Source organism: Dendrobates tinctorius, unplaced genomic scaffold, assembly GCF_039654945.1.
Source record: "Dendrobates tinctorius isolate UK_male_01 unplaced genomic scaffold, ASM3965494v1 ptg000143l, whole genome shotgun sequence".
In the NCBI taxonomy this organism is placed as follows: domain Eukaryota; kingdom Metazoa; phylum Chordata; class Amphibia; order Anura; family Dendrobatidae; genus Dendrobates; species Dendrobates tinctorius.
Window position 1 is genome coordinate 17,730,641 of NW_027361810.1, and position 17,608 is coordinate 17,748,248.

The 17,608-nt window shown below is 39.8% G+C and overlaps 1 protein-coding gene across 1 annotated transcript in view; it reads right to left on the bottom strand.

The window, feature by feature from the left end:
- The window catches only part of LRP1B (LDL receptor related protein 1B), a 1,871,059-nt gene that overhangs the window by 469,493 nt on the left and 1,383,958 nt on the right, over positions 1 to 17,608 (bottom strand). The window contains exon 33 of the mRNA XM_073545568.1: positions 8,960 to 9,100. Within this exon, the coding sequence (XP_073401669.1) occupies positions 8,960 to 9,100 (141 nt within the window). The remainder of the gene's footprint in view (positions 1 to 8,959; positions 9,101 to 17,608) is intronic.

Consider the following 17,608-nt stretch of genomic DNA (forward strand, 5'->3'; position numbering starts at 1 on the left):
CTTCTCTGATGGGTACCTACTCTAGTAAATATCAATCATGCCTCTCCCAGGCTATAAGCCTACATTTTAAATAGGTAGGTATCAACACTAATTAAAAGCACCCTTGGACTGATGGGAGAAGTGCAGAGTCAGGAAAGGAGACAGTCACAACCTCCAATTGTAAACTATGAAAAGTAAATAACCCGACAAGCACAACTACATAGTGTGAACAGGTGCAAGCTGACTCTGTACTCCTCCCATCAGCCCAAAGGTGCTTTTAATTAGTGCTGGTTCCTACCTGCCTATTTAAAATGTAGGCTTATAGCACGGGAGAGGCATGTTTGATAAGTATTAGAATAGGTACCCATCAGAGAAGTGTCACCTTGCCGTGGCTGATATGCACACATGAATTTGCCAATTTATACCCTAAGAACCTTCATTTTTGTAAGTATATATTGTTTAGCAATAATGCATTTTAGATCTCATATATTCAGTGTTTACATAAAGTTTGGCCCTTACAGAGTGCTGCTGTGCTCTCTTTTTGTATATTATGTACACATTGCAGCTTGCACCTGTTCACACTATGTAGAGGTGCTGCTGGTGAGATTTTTTTTTGCTTTTCGTGATAGATATAGATGTACTCAAGTAATACTGTCCCATTGAGTTTCTAGCTACATTAGAAGCCAAGGCCATACTTGTATTATAATTTCTAGTGCACAAAACATCACATTTATAATGCTGCCCCAAAACAAACATAAATGGCCACTTTTGGGCCGGATTTGCTTAAATCTTATTCCTTGGTTCTGGAACTGCCAGAGCAAACTTATGACTGTTGTCAACTATAGATGAAGCCTCACTGGCTGTCATAAGACAATTTATATAGCGCCTGTACCACCCTGTAGTCACATTGTGGTGTCCGTCAAGGTTCTGTCGAGGTCTCTTTGTTTTTGACAGATGGAATAAGTCCATATGATGAGCTCCGCTATTTACAGACTATATCTGAGAATTAAAACAAAAGCCCCAACGCTTTGACAGATCCAATGTGCGATGGATATATGGGATAAGAGGGTCCGTCATCATTATTAAGAAACTAAATATCATAAATAGTTTAAGTAAATTAACAGAAACTATCACCAACTATCGTGGGACCTGACGGCATACGGTACATACAGACACAGTGCGCCGCTCACACCAGAATTTCATATCAGTCACACAGGAAAAAGTCATTCATGTAACAATCTGTTCTAGTAAAGTTTCCATGATACAAAAATCCATCCTTGATGTTACTGGGCAGAGACTTTGATGTAAGTCAGAGGCGTAAAAGAAGATCTGGAAAAGAATATGACTCGGAGGAGGCCTCACACTTACAGTCTAACATGGAGACCACCTACGGAGTCATTATCTTGGATTTTTGTGTTGATGAGATAATGGACCAAATCCTTATTGGCCAAGTCTTATTGTTAAAAAAGATCAGACAAGTAGATCAGAGATGTGGAAACAGAAGTAGGAATCTGACTTTGCCGACATGGAACTGATTGTAATCCAAGATGCGCATTATATTACATCACAAGGGGTCTTTTTGGGTTGTGCAATGCCACGTCGAAATAATGGGAACAGGATGAGAAAATGAAAAGTATCAATGTTTTTTGTAATATCTGACAAGCAAGATTTTATTTTTTTAAATGTTTTTTTTTCTATGTAACAATTTTTTTCTAAGATTATATATTAATTCCCAATCCTGTTGTGTGATCGGTGGTGAATTAACCCCTGGGACCCCTTGAGATGAGTAGAATAGGTTCTCATTTCCATTTCTCTGTTATAATAAAAAGAAGAGGTAGTGTTTGCAAGCTTCCCCATATTTTCCCATACATGTTGCAAAACCCAAATTAGAATGGTTAATTCCTGGAGCATTGGATGTTGCAGCATATGAGAGACCCCATAAAAGAGGAGGACCTCACGGACGAGCATTACCAAACTTTAAGACCCAACAAATTTTTCCAAAACATCCTAGAGACCAGCAATTTAATGAGATTGTATTCATCTCTAGCGACAGGAAATGGAGCATATAAAGACATGGACAAGAAGGTCCATGACTTCAGCAAGGAGGTGTGGCTTTAGGTAGAAGATGTTTCCTTCTTCTGGATCCTCCAGAAATTTGTCAGTCATGATTTTCTCCCCTTATGTAAAATTGTGTATATAAGCTTTAACAATTTTAATACTCTACTTGTTTTACTATACCATGTTTGCTGGTGCTGTGGACTTCAACATACTAGAATGTGAGCGGCAAAGCTGCAAAAGTGTGAGAAGAGTCACTAGGGCCCCAAGAAAGGGATCTGTGGGCTAAGAGAAGGAAATGAAAACAGGTGAACCTGAGTGGAATTATGGAAAAGATAGGACAAGATTTAGCTGTCATGAGACTGGTGGCGTTTCTAGTAGTGGGACCTGAGGGCCGGTGGAGCATGAACAGGTATCCCTGAAGTAATTCCAGACAAATGCTTAGTCTAAGACAGACTGTTAATTTGTGGAGAGAGACATTGTGGGTAGAGGACATTCCAGCCCAGTGTGTAGACTAGACCTGTAAGGAATTATCCAAATTGTGGGCAGTGTTTTGTGTTGTGTGATCCTCTGGACCAACGTCTAGGCTATAGGTTGAACGCTATGGATTTAAGTCTACTCTCAACTTTAAAAACTATGAAAGTATGAAAAGAAACAAGGAAAGAGTTCTAATAAATGGCTGAAGTTGTTGCCGAGACTTTGTAAGCGTGTCCTCTTTTTGAAAGCAGAGGAGGTATAACTGATACCAGTTGGTCCTAAAAGACTAATTTGTTTCAGAGACAAACTTATCCATTGGTGTTGCCGTACAGTGATGCTCCCAGGCTACAATAGGCTGTACTCTTTAGAAGGCGGTATCCTTACAAGAAATAGACTTGGACTCGAACTTTAGCAAGTCCCCTTTGGTTAGGAAATGTAGATATGTAGCTAAGGGAGGTCTAGTAACTGCCTAGTGGCTGCTGAGACCTCCAGAAGCTGCAGAAGGTTTTGAGTCCTGATACTGGCTCCAGTGGATGGTTTTGCCAGGATATTTTGACAGCTAGCCAGGAAGGTGAAATGCAATATTATGTGCCAGCTATTCATCTCCATTAATGTAATATATGAGAGACTTGAGACCACCAAAATGTGAGTAGCTTCTTGTACAGGACAGCTCTCCGCTCTATGTAATTTAAGGGGCTTCACCTTTATGATTTTCTATAGGACAGAAGGACTTCATGGATAAATCCCTTTAACAATGTAAATTACAGCATGGCTTTTGGTGGGACTAAACTATTATTAATATACAATGTTACTAAACATAACGGGCCGGCACATATATATTAATATTCCATGGCCATACTTGTATCCTGCAGTGCGTAGCTGCTGCCACCATAAGGTAACCTTTACGAGACGATTCCTTTACGCTTTTACTATTTTTATTTACACCATTTACCAATTAATTAAGCCTCCCTAGTATTGCACATAGTATTTATCATCGTCCTCCGCTGTCCAGATAAAGTGCTCTGTGAGCCTTCCACATAACTATGGTCTCCTTAAATAACAAATTGTCTCCCAATCCTCCTGCGATTGGTGTCATATTGACTAATGAATTGGCTAATTGTACTTGGGAATCTAGGAGAGGTAGCAATATAAGCACCTTAAACACCACTAAACTGCACATTTTTCATACTAATGGAGCTTTTAAGGTACCCGCAGTGATTCTAGTAATGGGGTTGTCTTTTATATTGATGATTTTGCCAATATATTCTTGAGCTGAAGACAGCAATTTCACTCAATTTACATTTACCTGACGTTGTACCACGGACCTCTAAATCGTCTTCTATCATTAAATCTGAATGTACAAGTCAAGGCATGGCTGCAGGGAAGGAATTTTTCTTTGACCTTTTGCTAACCTTTGTTTTCTGGATACCAGATAATAGGAAATCTCACTAAAAAAAAAATTTGGGCTTGACGGCCATAGAAATTAAATTACAGAAGTGGCAGAACACAAATTTATCTGGTGAAGTTTTTTTTTTCTATTTTTTTATGGCGTCCCATAGTATGAAACCATACAATGCAAGGGCAATGTGCTTGAGGTCTTAGCCTTGTTTCAGAATCATTGTTGATTGACAGGTCCCTCTATTTCACCTTCATCTGTTCCTTTCACCACCATGGCGCTACAGTTGAGGTTTTCGGTAAATAGGCTCTATAGTTTGGGTCTTTTCTAGGTGATGTCCTGCTCATTTTCCCCTATGTATGAGCCCTGGCTTTTTAAAAGTCCGGTGTGACAAATGTGCTCTTTCTCCAGCCAAGGACCATTCAGTGCAGGTTTCCTAAGGACATTTCCCCCCATCTTTCAGTGTCTGGGAATTACAGTCTATTAGATTTCTGTACTCTGACAACGTATATTCTTCCAGCTTTACCCAGATTTGATTCAACTTCTTATTTGAAGTGTGTTGCCTATCCTGACCTCTACATATCTCCAGTTTGTTACTTATCTTCACCTGCCCTGACCTGTGCTCTCTTCACCAAATTGCCAAATTAACGCCTTCTGCTGTTAGTCATTGGAGACCTCTCTGGGTTTGTGACCAAAAGATTACCTATGGAAAAACCCATACCTTTTTGCAGAAGTTTAGGTGAAAAATTCAAGATCTGTAATCTGGCCCCACAGCAAATTATTGACCCCCAACACCTCTAGTGATCAAAGTTGACTTTGGAGAAGGAGTAGGAATGATGATGATAATATGATTCTACCCATCTGAAAGTAGGTTTCAAGACTGCAAGGATTCAGTTAACAGAAGCTCTCCCATCATTTATCTAAAATTGAGTGGGCAGTAATATTATGGATAGAAGAAGAGGCCACAGGCGACAAATCTGATATGTGCCCTGTGATGAATGCCCCTTCTATATTTCCGTGTAACTGATGCAGAAACTCACAGCTAGATTTTCAGGTTAGAATCCTTATTACTTCACTATCTGGAGAGTATCTGTATCCTGTCCACAGTCATGTGCAAAACTAATTGGCAGAGAAGAAAATCTTGATGCACTTTGTCAGTGACTGCAGGACCACAGGCGTGATATACTGGCGGGTAATTTTTTTTCTCTATTGCTATTTTATTCCATAGTCCATCTGATATTCTGGGCACAGTCTGACATCTGTAAGTGGAAAGTTGTATATAGAACTGGATGTTACATGTAAAAACAAAGTAATAGTTGCATGCTTCACTGGCACATTGCCAATAGCCAAATGGCAAGCTTACATATTATAGATACCATCTAAAGCCGGTATTGTATTATTATATAGGATTGACATGGCTGCAGACTAGAAAATGTCAGTCCAGTTGTAAAACTAAAGTGGGTTTTCACATTTCTCATACCTATCTCATTTTTTTCCTTATCAATCAATACCATTTTTGTACAATGTGATTTTTCACGCGTTAGTAATTCTAGAACCAGGCAGAAACTATTTATCTTTAAAGAGATTTTCTCAACTCACAGAATATTAAAGCATTATAAAACCAATGAGAAATTAAGAAACTTCATAATTTACTTGCTGCTATAATTCTGTTCTGTTTCTGAGATGTCACATGTGATAGTCACCTCCAACGCCTTACTTACTAATGCAGTCCAGCTAAAGCACAGAGTAGAGACTTCCTGTCTGTGCTTTGAACACTTTAGCCAGTTGCTCTGCAGTGAGCTCCAAATGGTAATGATATGGTGGGTGTGGCCCATGGTCGTCTTCTGCAAGTTTACAGTAACTGGTGATGTGGACATGGATGGAGGGAAAGCAGGAAGGCAAACAAACTTTGCACACTCCACACAAAAAAAGTTATCTTATCAGCTTGTGACTTTGGTCAGAGGGGATAGTGTTGTGAACACTTTTGATCTGGCTTCTGAGTTTGGGCTCCCTCTGGTGGTTGCTGCGGGTAATGGAGCTGATCTGGCTGGCAGAGCTCAATCACCTGAAGAGGATGATTGGAAGTCAGGTGTTACTGACTGGGAAGATTTAAGTGAGCAACTTCCCTCAGTAAATGCTGGTGATTTGGTTTTCTTCCTGTGCATTTGGAAGTCTGCTTGCCCCCTGCTTGGTCCTGCATCGTTCAGATAAGTTAGTTGTTTGCTGGAATCTTTTTGCATTTGATCCAGTTTTTGCCTTTCTCTGATTTCTGCTATGCTGTGTGAGTTCAGTGTGGTTCCCTGCTGGGACCTGTGCTGGACCCTGTTCCATATGCCACAGCTCATGCCAGTCTTTCTAATCCCCTGTTACATCAGTATCTTTTGTTTTGCTTCCAGTTCACACCAGAATTCTGATCTAGTGGGGGAGAGGTCATGTGGCCTCAGTATTTTTGCATATCAGATGTGTTGGATTTTTCTTAAGGTTTTTTGCATGATTGCAGACAGTATCTTTCTTGTCCTGTTCTATCTAGAGAGTTTGGGCCCCATCATTTGCTACTCTATTTTCTGCCTGTGTTTTGTGTTTCAGCTTGTCTCACCGGCAATATATGTTTGGGAGCTTTCTATTCCTTTGGGGTTCTACTCCGGGGCAGTTTAGCTTTCCCCTTTCTTTCTTTAGGCTTAGTTAATTCTTTGGCTGTGGCGAGGCGTCTAGGGCATCGTAGGTATGTCCCATGGCTAATTCTAGTTGTGTTGTCAGTTTAGGGGTCTGCAATCCGCTAAGTTACCAACCTTTCTGGTTATCTGGTTGCCTAGCCTATTCCCCGGCTATCCTCCTCAGTTACCTAATCATAACAGGATAGTGCTGGGACTTCTTGATCACATTATAATAAATTAATATATTTCATCACCTATTGCTCTCCTATAGTGCACTGAGCCTATGTGGGGTCAGTTTCAGCACCCTTAACATTATTGACAGCAAGATAGTGTAAGGACAGCACAAAGTAGATGCAGAGGGATGACTGTTGGGACTGAGAAAATATGGTCAATGACTTATCCATCTTGAGACTATATAGGAGTCACAAGATGGAGATTTGTAGATGGAATGGATGAGCACTAAGGAAGCTGTGGGACAATGCAGCTCTGCCCCTTGGGAAATGTAGTCTAAAGGAACAGAGGGAGAACTAACTTCAGGTTGTAAACCATAACAAACCAAAAAAATGGCTAATGGCTGCAGGAGGATGAAAGGGAGGTAAAAAAAGTAAAGGTAACAGAGGGATTTGTGGACTTATTATAAAGCAGAGACACCCAGATCATTTTTCTTATTTTTGGTGGAAAACTCCGTTAAGAAGACTTACTGTACATTGTGGGCAATACTTCCTGAGAAAAAGAATGCAAATTAGCTCTTGTCCAGGAAGCATTCTCTGCAAGTAAATAATATCTCCCTAGACCTCTCACCCAGCAAGCTAGAACCTGCTTTTGCACAGACAAGGGGCAAGAACTCCAAAATACTTTTCGGAGGATGGGCATCTCTCCCTTTATATTCTGTTAATGTGTCTGTTTGTAGATGGGTCAGACACTGAATTATCAGCTAGCTACCTTCATAGGTGGTACACTAGAGAGCCTTTCTATGTAAGACATTTCCTGATGTCCTCCTTATGCCAGATCCTGGGTGCAACTGCTACCTCTGAACCTTCTATAATTAGACCCTCAGTAATGGAGTGATGGCTTTAAAGGGTATCCTATTTTTGATTCATCATGAATGGAGAGTTAATGGAGAGACGTGACTTACCATAAAGTAACAAAAAAATAAAATGTATGAAAAAAGGAAGAGAGAAATCTGCATGTGTAAGATAAACTAGATAAACTGTGAAATAAGCTTTTATCCGTTAAACTTCCAGACATGTCTGACAGAGGCAGCTATTGTAAGAATCTTAGACTCCTAGTAAGAAAATATATTACTCCTATGTAGGCCAAGAAGATTAAGCTGCATCACTGCTACTAAACCTGAAATAAAGGTGATCTATATATAAACTCTGGATATATCCTGAACAGTAAAACCAATGTTTAAACTGGCATAGATTATGCAAACCGCACAGGATATTTGATCTCGGATGCTCACACACTGATAATGGTTTTTAGGATGTTAAAGACAAAAATTGACGCTCTGCCAAGTTTTTTTTCAAAGCTGTCTCATTCATTGATCTGTTGTTCTTTCTTGTTGTGATTAAACCTGGAAACGGAATAATGTAGGATATTTATAGGCAATTATTCAAGAAGATTGTAGGAATGATGCGCGGGAGAATGTGGACGGGATGATGAGTCCATGTCGATGTCTGTAGTGCTGCTTACCCCTCACCATGTGTAGGTCGGAGGTTGACATGTTTTGTGTTGTCAGGAGGGTCATACATTACTTTAGAGATGACCACATGGCTTTTTTCTTAAAACATAAAAGTAACGTCCAAGAATGGCTCATCACGGTAAACCTTGGAGGCTAGTCTTTAGTCCGCACTTTGGTAAAGACCATAATAACTAGCACTATTTAAAAAGGACCATATTTCTGAAAACATATGGCTGATATATTATATATATATATATATATATATATATATATATTATAAAGAGAGAGAGAGAGAAAGAAATATTCATGGGAGCAGCAGGAATAAATAGGAGTGAAAACTGGCCACTAATGATGGTCTCCCCGAGCATGCTCGGGTGATCTCCAAGTATTTTGGAGTGACCGCAGATTTAGTTTTCGTCGTCTCTGTTGCATGATTTGTGACTTGTAGACAGGCTGAATACATGTGGAAATTCCCTAACAAACAGGCATTCCACATATGTATTCAAGCTGTCTAGCAGCCGCAAATCATGCAGCTGTGGCGACTCAAGCTAATTCTCTGAGCACGCCAAAATACTCGGAGGTCACCCGAGCATGCTCGGGGAGACCACGCAAGCAATGAGTATACTCGCTCATCACTACTAGACACTTTTAACATAGCGTGAAATCCTTTAAGTCATGGCTTCTGCAGAGGAAATGTAGGAAAAAGCATATTACCTTGCTGGACATCCTTGTCATAGAGCTTCATGTGAACCACTCCTGCAGTCTTGTTCCTTACAATTGTAATATGGCTGCCATCTTTCTTATTGCAAGTTCCAACTTGGCCAAGGTTTTGATCCGCCCACCAAAGGTTGTTATCTGCAATATATTTAAACAATGTGGTTTAATTTTTTTTATTTTTGCAACTTTCAGTAAATAAAAAGTAAAGATCAGAAAATTAATTATTTTCCTATATAGGCCATATATGCAGCTTCAACTATTTTGCTAATTTGCCATGTATAATATAACTGGAGATGCATCCTTCTGTCCGAAGCCTCTGGCGCATGCGCAAGAGTCAGCGCATGGCACACAACAGCATCATTATCTCCAGGAGGTTGGTTGGAGCAGCTTCACCGGCAGTGAGGCGAAACAGAGAGAAAGACAAAGGGTGAGGAGAGAGAGGGAGAAAAAAATAAAATAAATAAAATATGTACCATTACAAATGCTCACCACCCGGGTTTAGAACAGGTTCAATAGCTAGAAAAGATATAGGTATTCAAATTATGTAAACGATGCCTTAAAGGAGGCCTTCACTTTGAATTTACATTCTTACGTCTAAAGGGGTATTTTAATATGTGCATGTAAGCATTAATTGTTTAAGAGATCATTTTCTCTTCCATTTTTTTGTAGCTTAAAGATTGTGTTGGTTGCTAATTTCAGGAAAGAAAGAATAATGCAAAGGATAGTTTCCTCTACTTTCCTCTGGATGAAGATCCACCTATTTTTTGTCAAGAAATCTATTGAAGAAACTATGGATGGACTGAAAATCTGGCCCTTTGGATGTTACTATGTATCATTCTCTTTTTCAAGGTATTTTGGATTTTAGCCCATACAGGAACACTTTTAATGCATCATATCAATCATTTTCACCTGCAGAACATTTACCACCACCACTTCCTGCTCAGATTTTCCTGCCTTAAATATTTAATGGAAATGACTGATGCTTACTTGAATACCACTAATGATGTGCAATAAATAAAGTTAAAATGAATATTCAGCCTCTCAGTGGTGATCATTAGCATAGTTAATTGCCCAGTCATCAAGAGAAGGGGTGATTTTACACAAATGCAACTGAGATAAATTTAGCACTAAATAAAAGTTGTAAAACCTTGCAAAACCGTGAAGTACTAAAAAACTTATACGTCTACCCAATGCAAACACTCCTGATAAAACCTGAAAAAAAAAACAACTCTCCAAAAGACATTACTCTAAATCAACACCTCTCCTGGAGACCACACTTGATGGAACTATCCAGAAATAAGCCTCAAGAAAGCCACCTCTCTGGTTGTCTACCATAAAAAACACGACTCTTCAGAAGATTAACCTCCAAAAGACCATCTCTCCAGAAAACTACTCACAAAAAGATCAACTGTTCAAAAACTATCCTCTGAAAGACTACTTCTCGGAAAGACAACTCTCCAAAAGACAAACTCTTTAGAAGCCTGCCCCACAGAAGACAATCACACTGAAATATTACCATTAAAAACAGCTCATCAAAACTTCACCTCTCCAAAGACTATTTTCCAAAAGACAAATTCTCAGATGACTTCTCTAGAAAAAAGTCACAACAATTCTACAAAATGTTACCCTCCAAAATACCTCTCTCCAGAAGACTTAATTCCAAAAGATCACCTCTCCAAAGACCACGCTGCACAAGACCACTTCTCTGAAAGATCACTCTCCAAATTATCAACTATCCAGAAGAATTTCCCCAGAAGACCTCCTGAATGGAAGATTGCCCTAAAAAAAGCCTTTAGAAGACCACCCTCTAAAAGATCATCTCTCCATAAGACTATCCTCGAAAACACCACTGTGTCAGAACACCACCCTCCAAAAGATCCTCTCTCCAAAACAATACCTTTCAGAAAATCAACTCTCCCGAAGACCATCCTCCAGTGGACTGGAATACAACTACATATATTCAACACAACTCATTCACTTGATTGATGTCCCAACTGGCATAGCGTGAGAAAAGTTCATACAGGAACCGAACGGTTACCATGTTGGGCAAATATGCAACATAGTTTTTTTGGAAATAGAGTGCTGCTGTTCCCTTTTTGTATCTTTATCTATCTATCTATCACTTGTCTATTATCTATCTATCCTATCTATTATCTATCCTATCTATCTATCTAACTTCTATCTATACATCTATCTATCTAACAGTCTGTCTTTCTCTCCACCTATGTATATTAATGCAAAAGTTTACAAAATCTTTGGTCAATTTAAACTTAGGGTAATTTTAATTCATATAGAAAATCACCAAACATCTGCAAGTAGCAAACATAAGTATAACACATTTTGCAGCGTCTCACTCATCTCTACGGTTTATTTCATACATTTATCACAGTGGAACACATACTAGAGGCTGTATGGTCTTTATTCAATATCTTTTGGTTCGTAGATATTTAGCTTTTTTTTTGCTAGGATATTTTAGCAAATATCACATCATGTCATACCCAGTAAATTATGTCACAACCCACAGAAGAAAAAGTCTATTAGTAAACAAAGTTTTATATATTATATCCACGAGAAAAGTGCATTTCAAAGACTATATCTGGTTTCGTCCCATGGAATCGATTTCCTGACATTTCTAGAAAATATTTCTGCGTTGTCCCTGTATTTCTCTTACAGTAAGTATATTCTCTGGTTTCATTAGTTTGCAGGAAAGCTTTGCCGGTTGACACAGACAAATGTAAAATGCTACCTTTGGAGACAACGAGTAAAGAAAGAGATGGCAGGTTAAATGAGATCACACTGACCAAGATGGATAAGAGATGGGATATTGAACTCATAATAGACCAATTATTCAGAAAGTTGGGCAAAATATCTATGGAAGCAAATGGCGCTGGAATGAATCGGGCATCAGGATGTAAACCATAGGGAATCTAAGCAAAGGGAAATAAAATTATGTAACCATTGTATTACATCCGCCATACAATAGGATCTGAAAGTGTATTTTCTCTGGGTCTTGATTGAATCCCATGTGCAAGCATTGAGTAGGGCGAAAATGAAATTGAACAATGTGAGATTAACTTTCAGTCGATGGGACGACAAAAGAAATTAGCTGTAAATAAATAAAATTATATTTTCGGAGCTATACAGAAATTTCCACAGTAACAGTACAGTGACTGGATATTACTGCAAACCAGGATGTGAACTTCTTGTGATCATATTCCTAATGCATTTTAATTAGTCTTTCAGTGTGTGTAGCTTAAAGGAGCAATAAACACATAAAATGATCAAAAACTAAAGGGGTTTTCCAGTGTAAAATAAAAAGTCTGCAGTCAATCTGTGCGCTGCAAGGATTTGGCGGTTTCTGAGCTGGGAACAGCGGTCTAGTGGGCGTGGCCATCTAGTGGACGCCTAGTGGGTGTGGCCATCCAGTGGACACCGGCGTCGAGTGAGCGCGGCCTCTCTTAAAAAAAACTTACAAACTCTTCAAGGCTGAAACTAGTCCGTTCATTATTGTTCTTGTTTGCTTTTTTTTTATGTATTTTTTAAAGCTATAGGGTTGTAACAGGGTTTGATGATTTTGTCAAAGAAAATAACATTTTGCTTCAAAGTTTATGGAAAATAAGCATATATTTAGCCAACTTTATTTCATTAGTGTAAATCCTGAGATAATAATAGATAAAACTTGAAATACAAACTTCTGTAATAAGCCGGCACCGGTGAGAATTCGAAAGCTTCTCTGTTTGAAAATCTAGGCAGATAGCACATGGATATGTACAGAGGGACTAATTATTGGCTGCTCTTTTCTAAATCACATCACGTGACCTAAGCTTGTCTGGATGGCGTCCAGATGCCTGGAATATAAATGAGGGATGACTATGGAGAGTTTACCTTGCCATCTCAATCATACTGCAATAAAAACTGCATTTAAAGCAAGTGAGAACCTAAAAGTCATACTTAGTGGCCATAAATATAAAATCCATGCATTTCAGCCACACCCAGTGTCGACAGGCTCATAAAATCAAGCACAAAGCAATGTAGTCTCCATGGACAATCAACAGATTTTTTTTTGTTAAAATATACTAGTTTATATATGTATTTGTGTCTATTCTTAGACGCTTGATTTACAAAAGTTAGATCCTGGAATTTTTATCTCGTCCAATTTACCCGTGGCGTGTGTGACCTGGCACTGCGAGGGATAGATGCAGTTCTAGTGGGAGTGTGGAGTGATGCTACAGTCATAGTTCCATCGGTAACGTCCGGAACACAATGGCAGTGCCTGGGAAATCCTTACATAACAGACTGTGAAGAGTGATGGATGATGTAGCTGTGTTTTTATTTGCATTTGGTCTCCTTTCTGCTTTTTTAGACCCAAACTATTTTTTTCAGTCTGCTGGGTAGAGCTCAGATGAGTTTGCTGAAGCTGGTGAGTGACCAGCCAAAACGCGAGCTGTAGCTCAGAGAGACATCCAAGGGCCTATCTCTGAAAAGAAACTGCATGGGTAAGCTAGGAAAGCTGAGCAGTCTGTATGTTTGTACCCGAAGAGTAACATGTGGAAGCTGCAGCCTGTTCAGTGTGAACTGTGGCTTGAGTTGAACACTTTTCCTTGGTGCTGGAAGTTGCTGGAGCGCAGGATAAAGGCAATACCAGGACTGGTGTGACTGTGCCTCTTCTGTGTATGAAGATTGCTCTTGGAGAAAGTATTGCAATCTATTCGGTTGAGTGCGCACTGACACACATGTGCCTGCTGAATGAACTGTTTATTTGCTGTGAAAACTTTCTGCCCAAAAGAGGTTGTTTTTGGTTTCAAATCCCTTGGAGTTTTATGAAAGCAATAAAACTGCACCTATTGTTGAACCAAACTTCAATGCTTGTATGAATGCTACCTAATGCCTATCTGGAAGTGTGAATCCCTCGTCCTCTCAAAAAATTTTTTTAAAAAATTTAAATAAAAAGATATATATACAATTTTTTTTTTATGAAGCCATGCCTGAGACATATAGCAACTGATTCTAAGGGGTTAAATATCAGCACATTCTGTGCTTAAGAGTCCAGTGGGCAGTCTTAATCTCTGGTTCGCTCTTCCCTGTAATGTAAACATACAAATACAGCTGCCAAGCTCTGAATAGGACCGTCCACTGGACTCCTAGGTTCAGAATGAGCAGATATGCAACTGAATAAATTACTAGTTGTGAATCCAGGAAATCTCTCTATATATCAATCATTTCAGCTCCTTCTTCCCTATAACATGCTGCCACATATAGAGCTGAATGTCGATTTTTTTTCCCAGAACTGGATATATTGGGCTAACGTAATAGACTGGCCCACGTACGGTTGGTGACAGGTGGGCAGATGCAACCTCTCGTTATTATTTTGCAATATATCATTAGCGCTTATGAGACACATGATAAAACAGGTTTACGGTTCATCTTAAGGCTATTAGGTGATGTAGACTACATGCAGACTAAAGGTAAGTACACAAATATGATTCATGAAATCTGTTTTCTGTTTTCTTCTAAATTGAGGTAATTATTTTATCTGGAGTTAAGACGCTTTTTATCTTCTTTCAATTAGAAAAGGGCAAATGTACCGTAGTAATTAAGAGCAAATATAAAACTGATTACATAAAAAGAAGCAATTAGCCGGCACACACTCTTCAGTTTGTATTTCTTACTTTCTGATCATCGCAGCTGTTTTGCCTGGTTGATGCGCGTGGGGTTATACGCTCTGCGGCGGAAAAAAACAATGACACTCGCTTTATGGCAGAGATTCAGTTCCCTGCAGCAAGGTCCTTGTGATCTTAAATGAGCATTGCAGATTGTGGAAATGCACAAAGGAGAAGGGCAATGTTGTCAAATAGCAGTTCTGTACGCGGCATAAAGCATGTGCTGGATAGCGATAGTACGGCAAGGAAGGGGATTCAATCAGGGATTCTCTCCTCCACACTTATTCGTTCCTCACCCAACTGCCTCCAATACTTCTCCCGAATTTCCCCCATCCTCTAGAATTCTTTGCCCCAACATGTCCGACTATCAACCACATTTGGATCCTTCAGATGGACCCTGATAACTCACCTCTTCAAGAAAGCTTACAGCCTGCAATGACCCCACTATCTCCTCACCACTACTGGAGATATCACCTCAACCAACACCGGAACTGCTGCAACCCCCCAACCTACTGTCTCCTTCCCCACCATCCTGTAGCATGTAAGCCACCGAGGGCAGGGTCCTCTCTCCCCTCTATATCAGTCTGTGATTGTTAGTTTGTTTACTGTAAGTGATATCTGTAATTCGTATGTAACCCCTTCTCATGTACAGCACCATGGAATCAATGGCGCTATATAAATAAATAATAATAATAATCGGTAAGTGGACTGTTGGGGTGGATGAGATGATCCTACATAGGAGCAATCTTCCACTGTTTGTTAGAACACAATCAACATAAACTTAGAATAATGTAGGAAATAGAGATGTCTGAGCAAAATTTGGCATTGAGTGAATACTACGTCTTTTGCAATTGATGCCTACATGCAGTTCTATGCAAAAAAAAGCTAACGTGGTGGGACATATTAACAATAATGTTCCTAAAAGTAGATAGGCTAAGCTTTCTTTCAAAGAATTTTATAAAAAAAAAAAACACTTAGAAGAATTTATTCTGCTTGAAATTTATGTAATCCGATTATTTGCACCAAATTTTTCAGTGTGGCACAACGTATGACTAATTTGATGAATCTTTCAATCCGTTACTTCTCCTGTTTTTTTTCAGTTTTTCACTTTTTCGGGAATTTTTTAAGAAGTTACATTATTTATAAATTTATTTGACTGACTAACCATGATCACGGTCACACTTTACTTTTTGAGAATGGTTGACAACTGACTAAAACAGGAAAAAAGTGCAACAAAAATGAAAAAAGTGCAACAAAAGTGCAACAAAATTTCTGACTTTTTGATGCCAAACAAAACTGATACAAAACCTTTGATAAACTCCCTCAGCCCTTTTTAGTGGCTCTTTTTCAGCCTTTATTTTTGCTGAGCACAGATGGTTTCTGGAAGTCAATTGTCATGATCTGAAGTGATCTGACAGTTTTAAATCACTGGGTGAACTTTTTTTACTTTGGAAAGTTCCAAGGTGTCTTGACTGTCCCCGGTGGTGGTTTTGATATTGCACTTTAGGTTTTGTGCACTTAATCATGTATCAGGTGTTACACCCTATAAAGGTGTGCTAGAGGAGTGCAATCACTGCCTGTGATATTGTGAGTTTGTGTTCACTCTGTTTTTGGAGAGCCTGGAGGAAGGATGGAGCTGGTGAGGAGTCCTGCACAGCTTAGCCAGGGGGGATGTGTTTCAGCTATGGTGTCTGGACGAAGGGCTGGCATGGCGTGGTGGAGTCGCAGTGATGGTGTCAGCGGGAAGTGTCTGCATGGGCTGGTGGAGTGGCGACTATGGAGAGTGGCACTCACCATGTGGGACTTGGCCGCTGAGCTGGACTCAAGCATGCTCGACTTCGTGTCAGCAGCTGAACTCATCCTTGGGACTCTGGTTCTAAGCAGCTGCAACTGGTGTTGGACTCTGCTCCAAGGCTGCACTAAGGTGAAGGGTCCTGTTATGGTGATGGATCCGGGTGGAGGAGAAGACGCACGCAGGTGGTGGGCTCTGTTGCTAGGAGCGCACGCAACAGAGCAAAGCTAAGTGGTGTTTCCCCTGTATTGTCTCTTTCCTCATGTGTGTTATTAGTGCAGTGGTGGGATTAGTCTCCGCACCGACCCATTCCCTAGTGAGGGTTTAGGTTCAGGGTGAGCAAGGGCGTTGAGGTACGCGTGCGGCGCCCGGTGCGAAACCGGCATAGGGAACGTTAGGAGTGCAGGGACACTGGCTCAGGGGAGCTCAGGAGGTCTCCAATTCCCTTTTCCCTATCGCAGGGCCCACCATTGTTAAAGTTTCCCAGGTTTCCCCCTTTATTATTTAAATGCGCCTTACTGGAGGCGGTGTTTCCAGATATTGTATGTATAACGTGTAATACCTAAATTCGCCAGGTGGAGGCGGCGTATCCACCTGCACGTTTTTATTATTTAAATGCGCCCCACTGGAGGCGGTGTATCCAGGGTCACGTGTGTTATGGGTTCGCCTTGCGGCATCATCTGCGTCCTGACACACGTGACCATGACATCAATGTGAAAGACAAATACTAATTTATTGAGCTTTAATTTATTTGTATCACAAATTCATATAGAGGTCATTTTTGACACATAGGTTAGGACCGTCCCAATTGGGTTACACCTTGTTGCTCATGGGACGACTTTTACACTTCTTTTGTAAATCAAAAACAGTGTTTACTAAGTCCACTATGATATTTATATGCACTATTGCTTTTTACTTACAGCAGGGGATATGTTCATTTTGTTCCTATCTTAGGTTTTGTCTATTTTTTGTGATTGTAAGGGTTTTTTTTTCAAGTTGCAGCATGTTTTAGACATTGCTTAGTTGTGCCTTTTTTCTCTCACAAACCTTTGTGCTTTTTCATTTCTTGCATGTCATAATGCAAATTCCATTTTTTTCTTTGCAATATTCGTTGCGTTATTGACCTGTGCTTCTATAAGGGACCATAAAACACATGATCCATAATTTCATGAATTTTAAAGATAAAAAATGCAA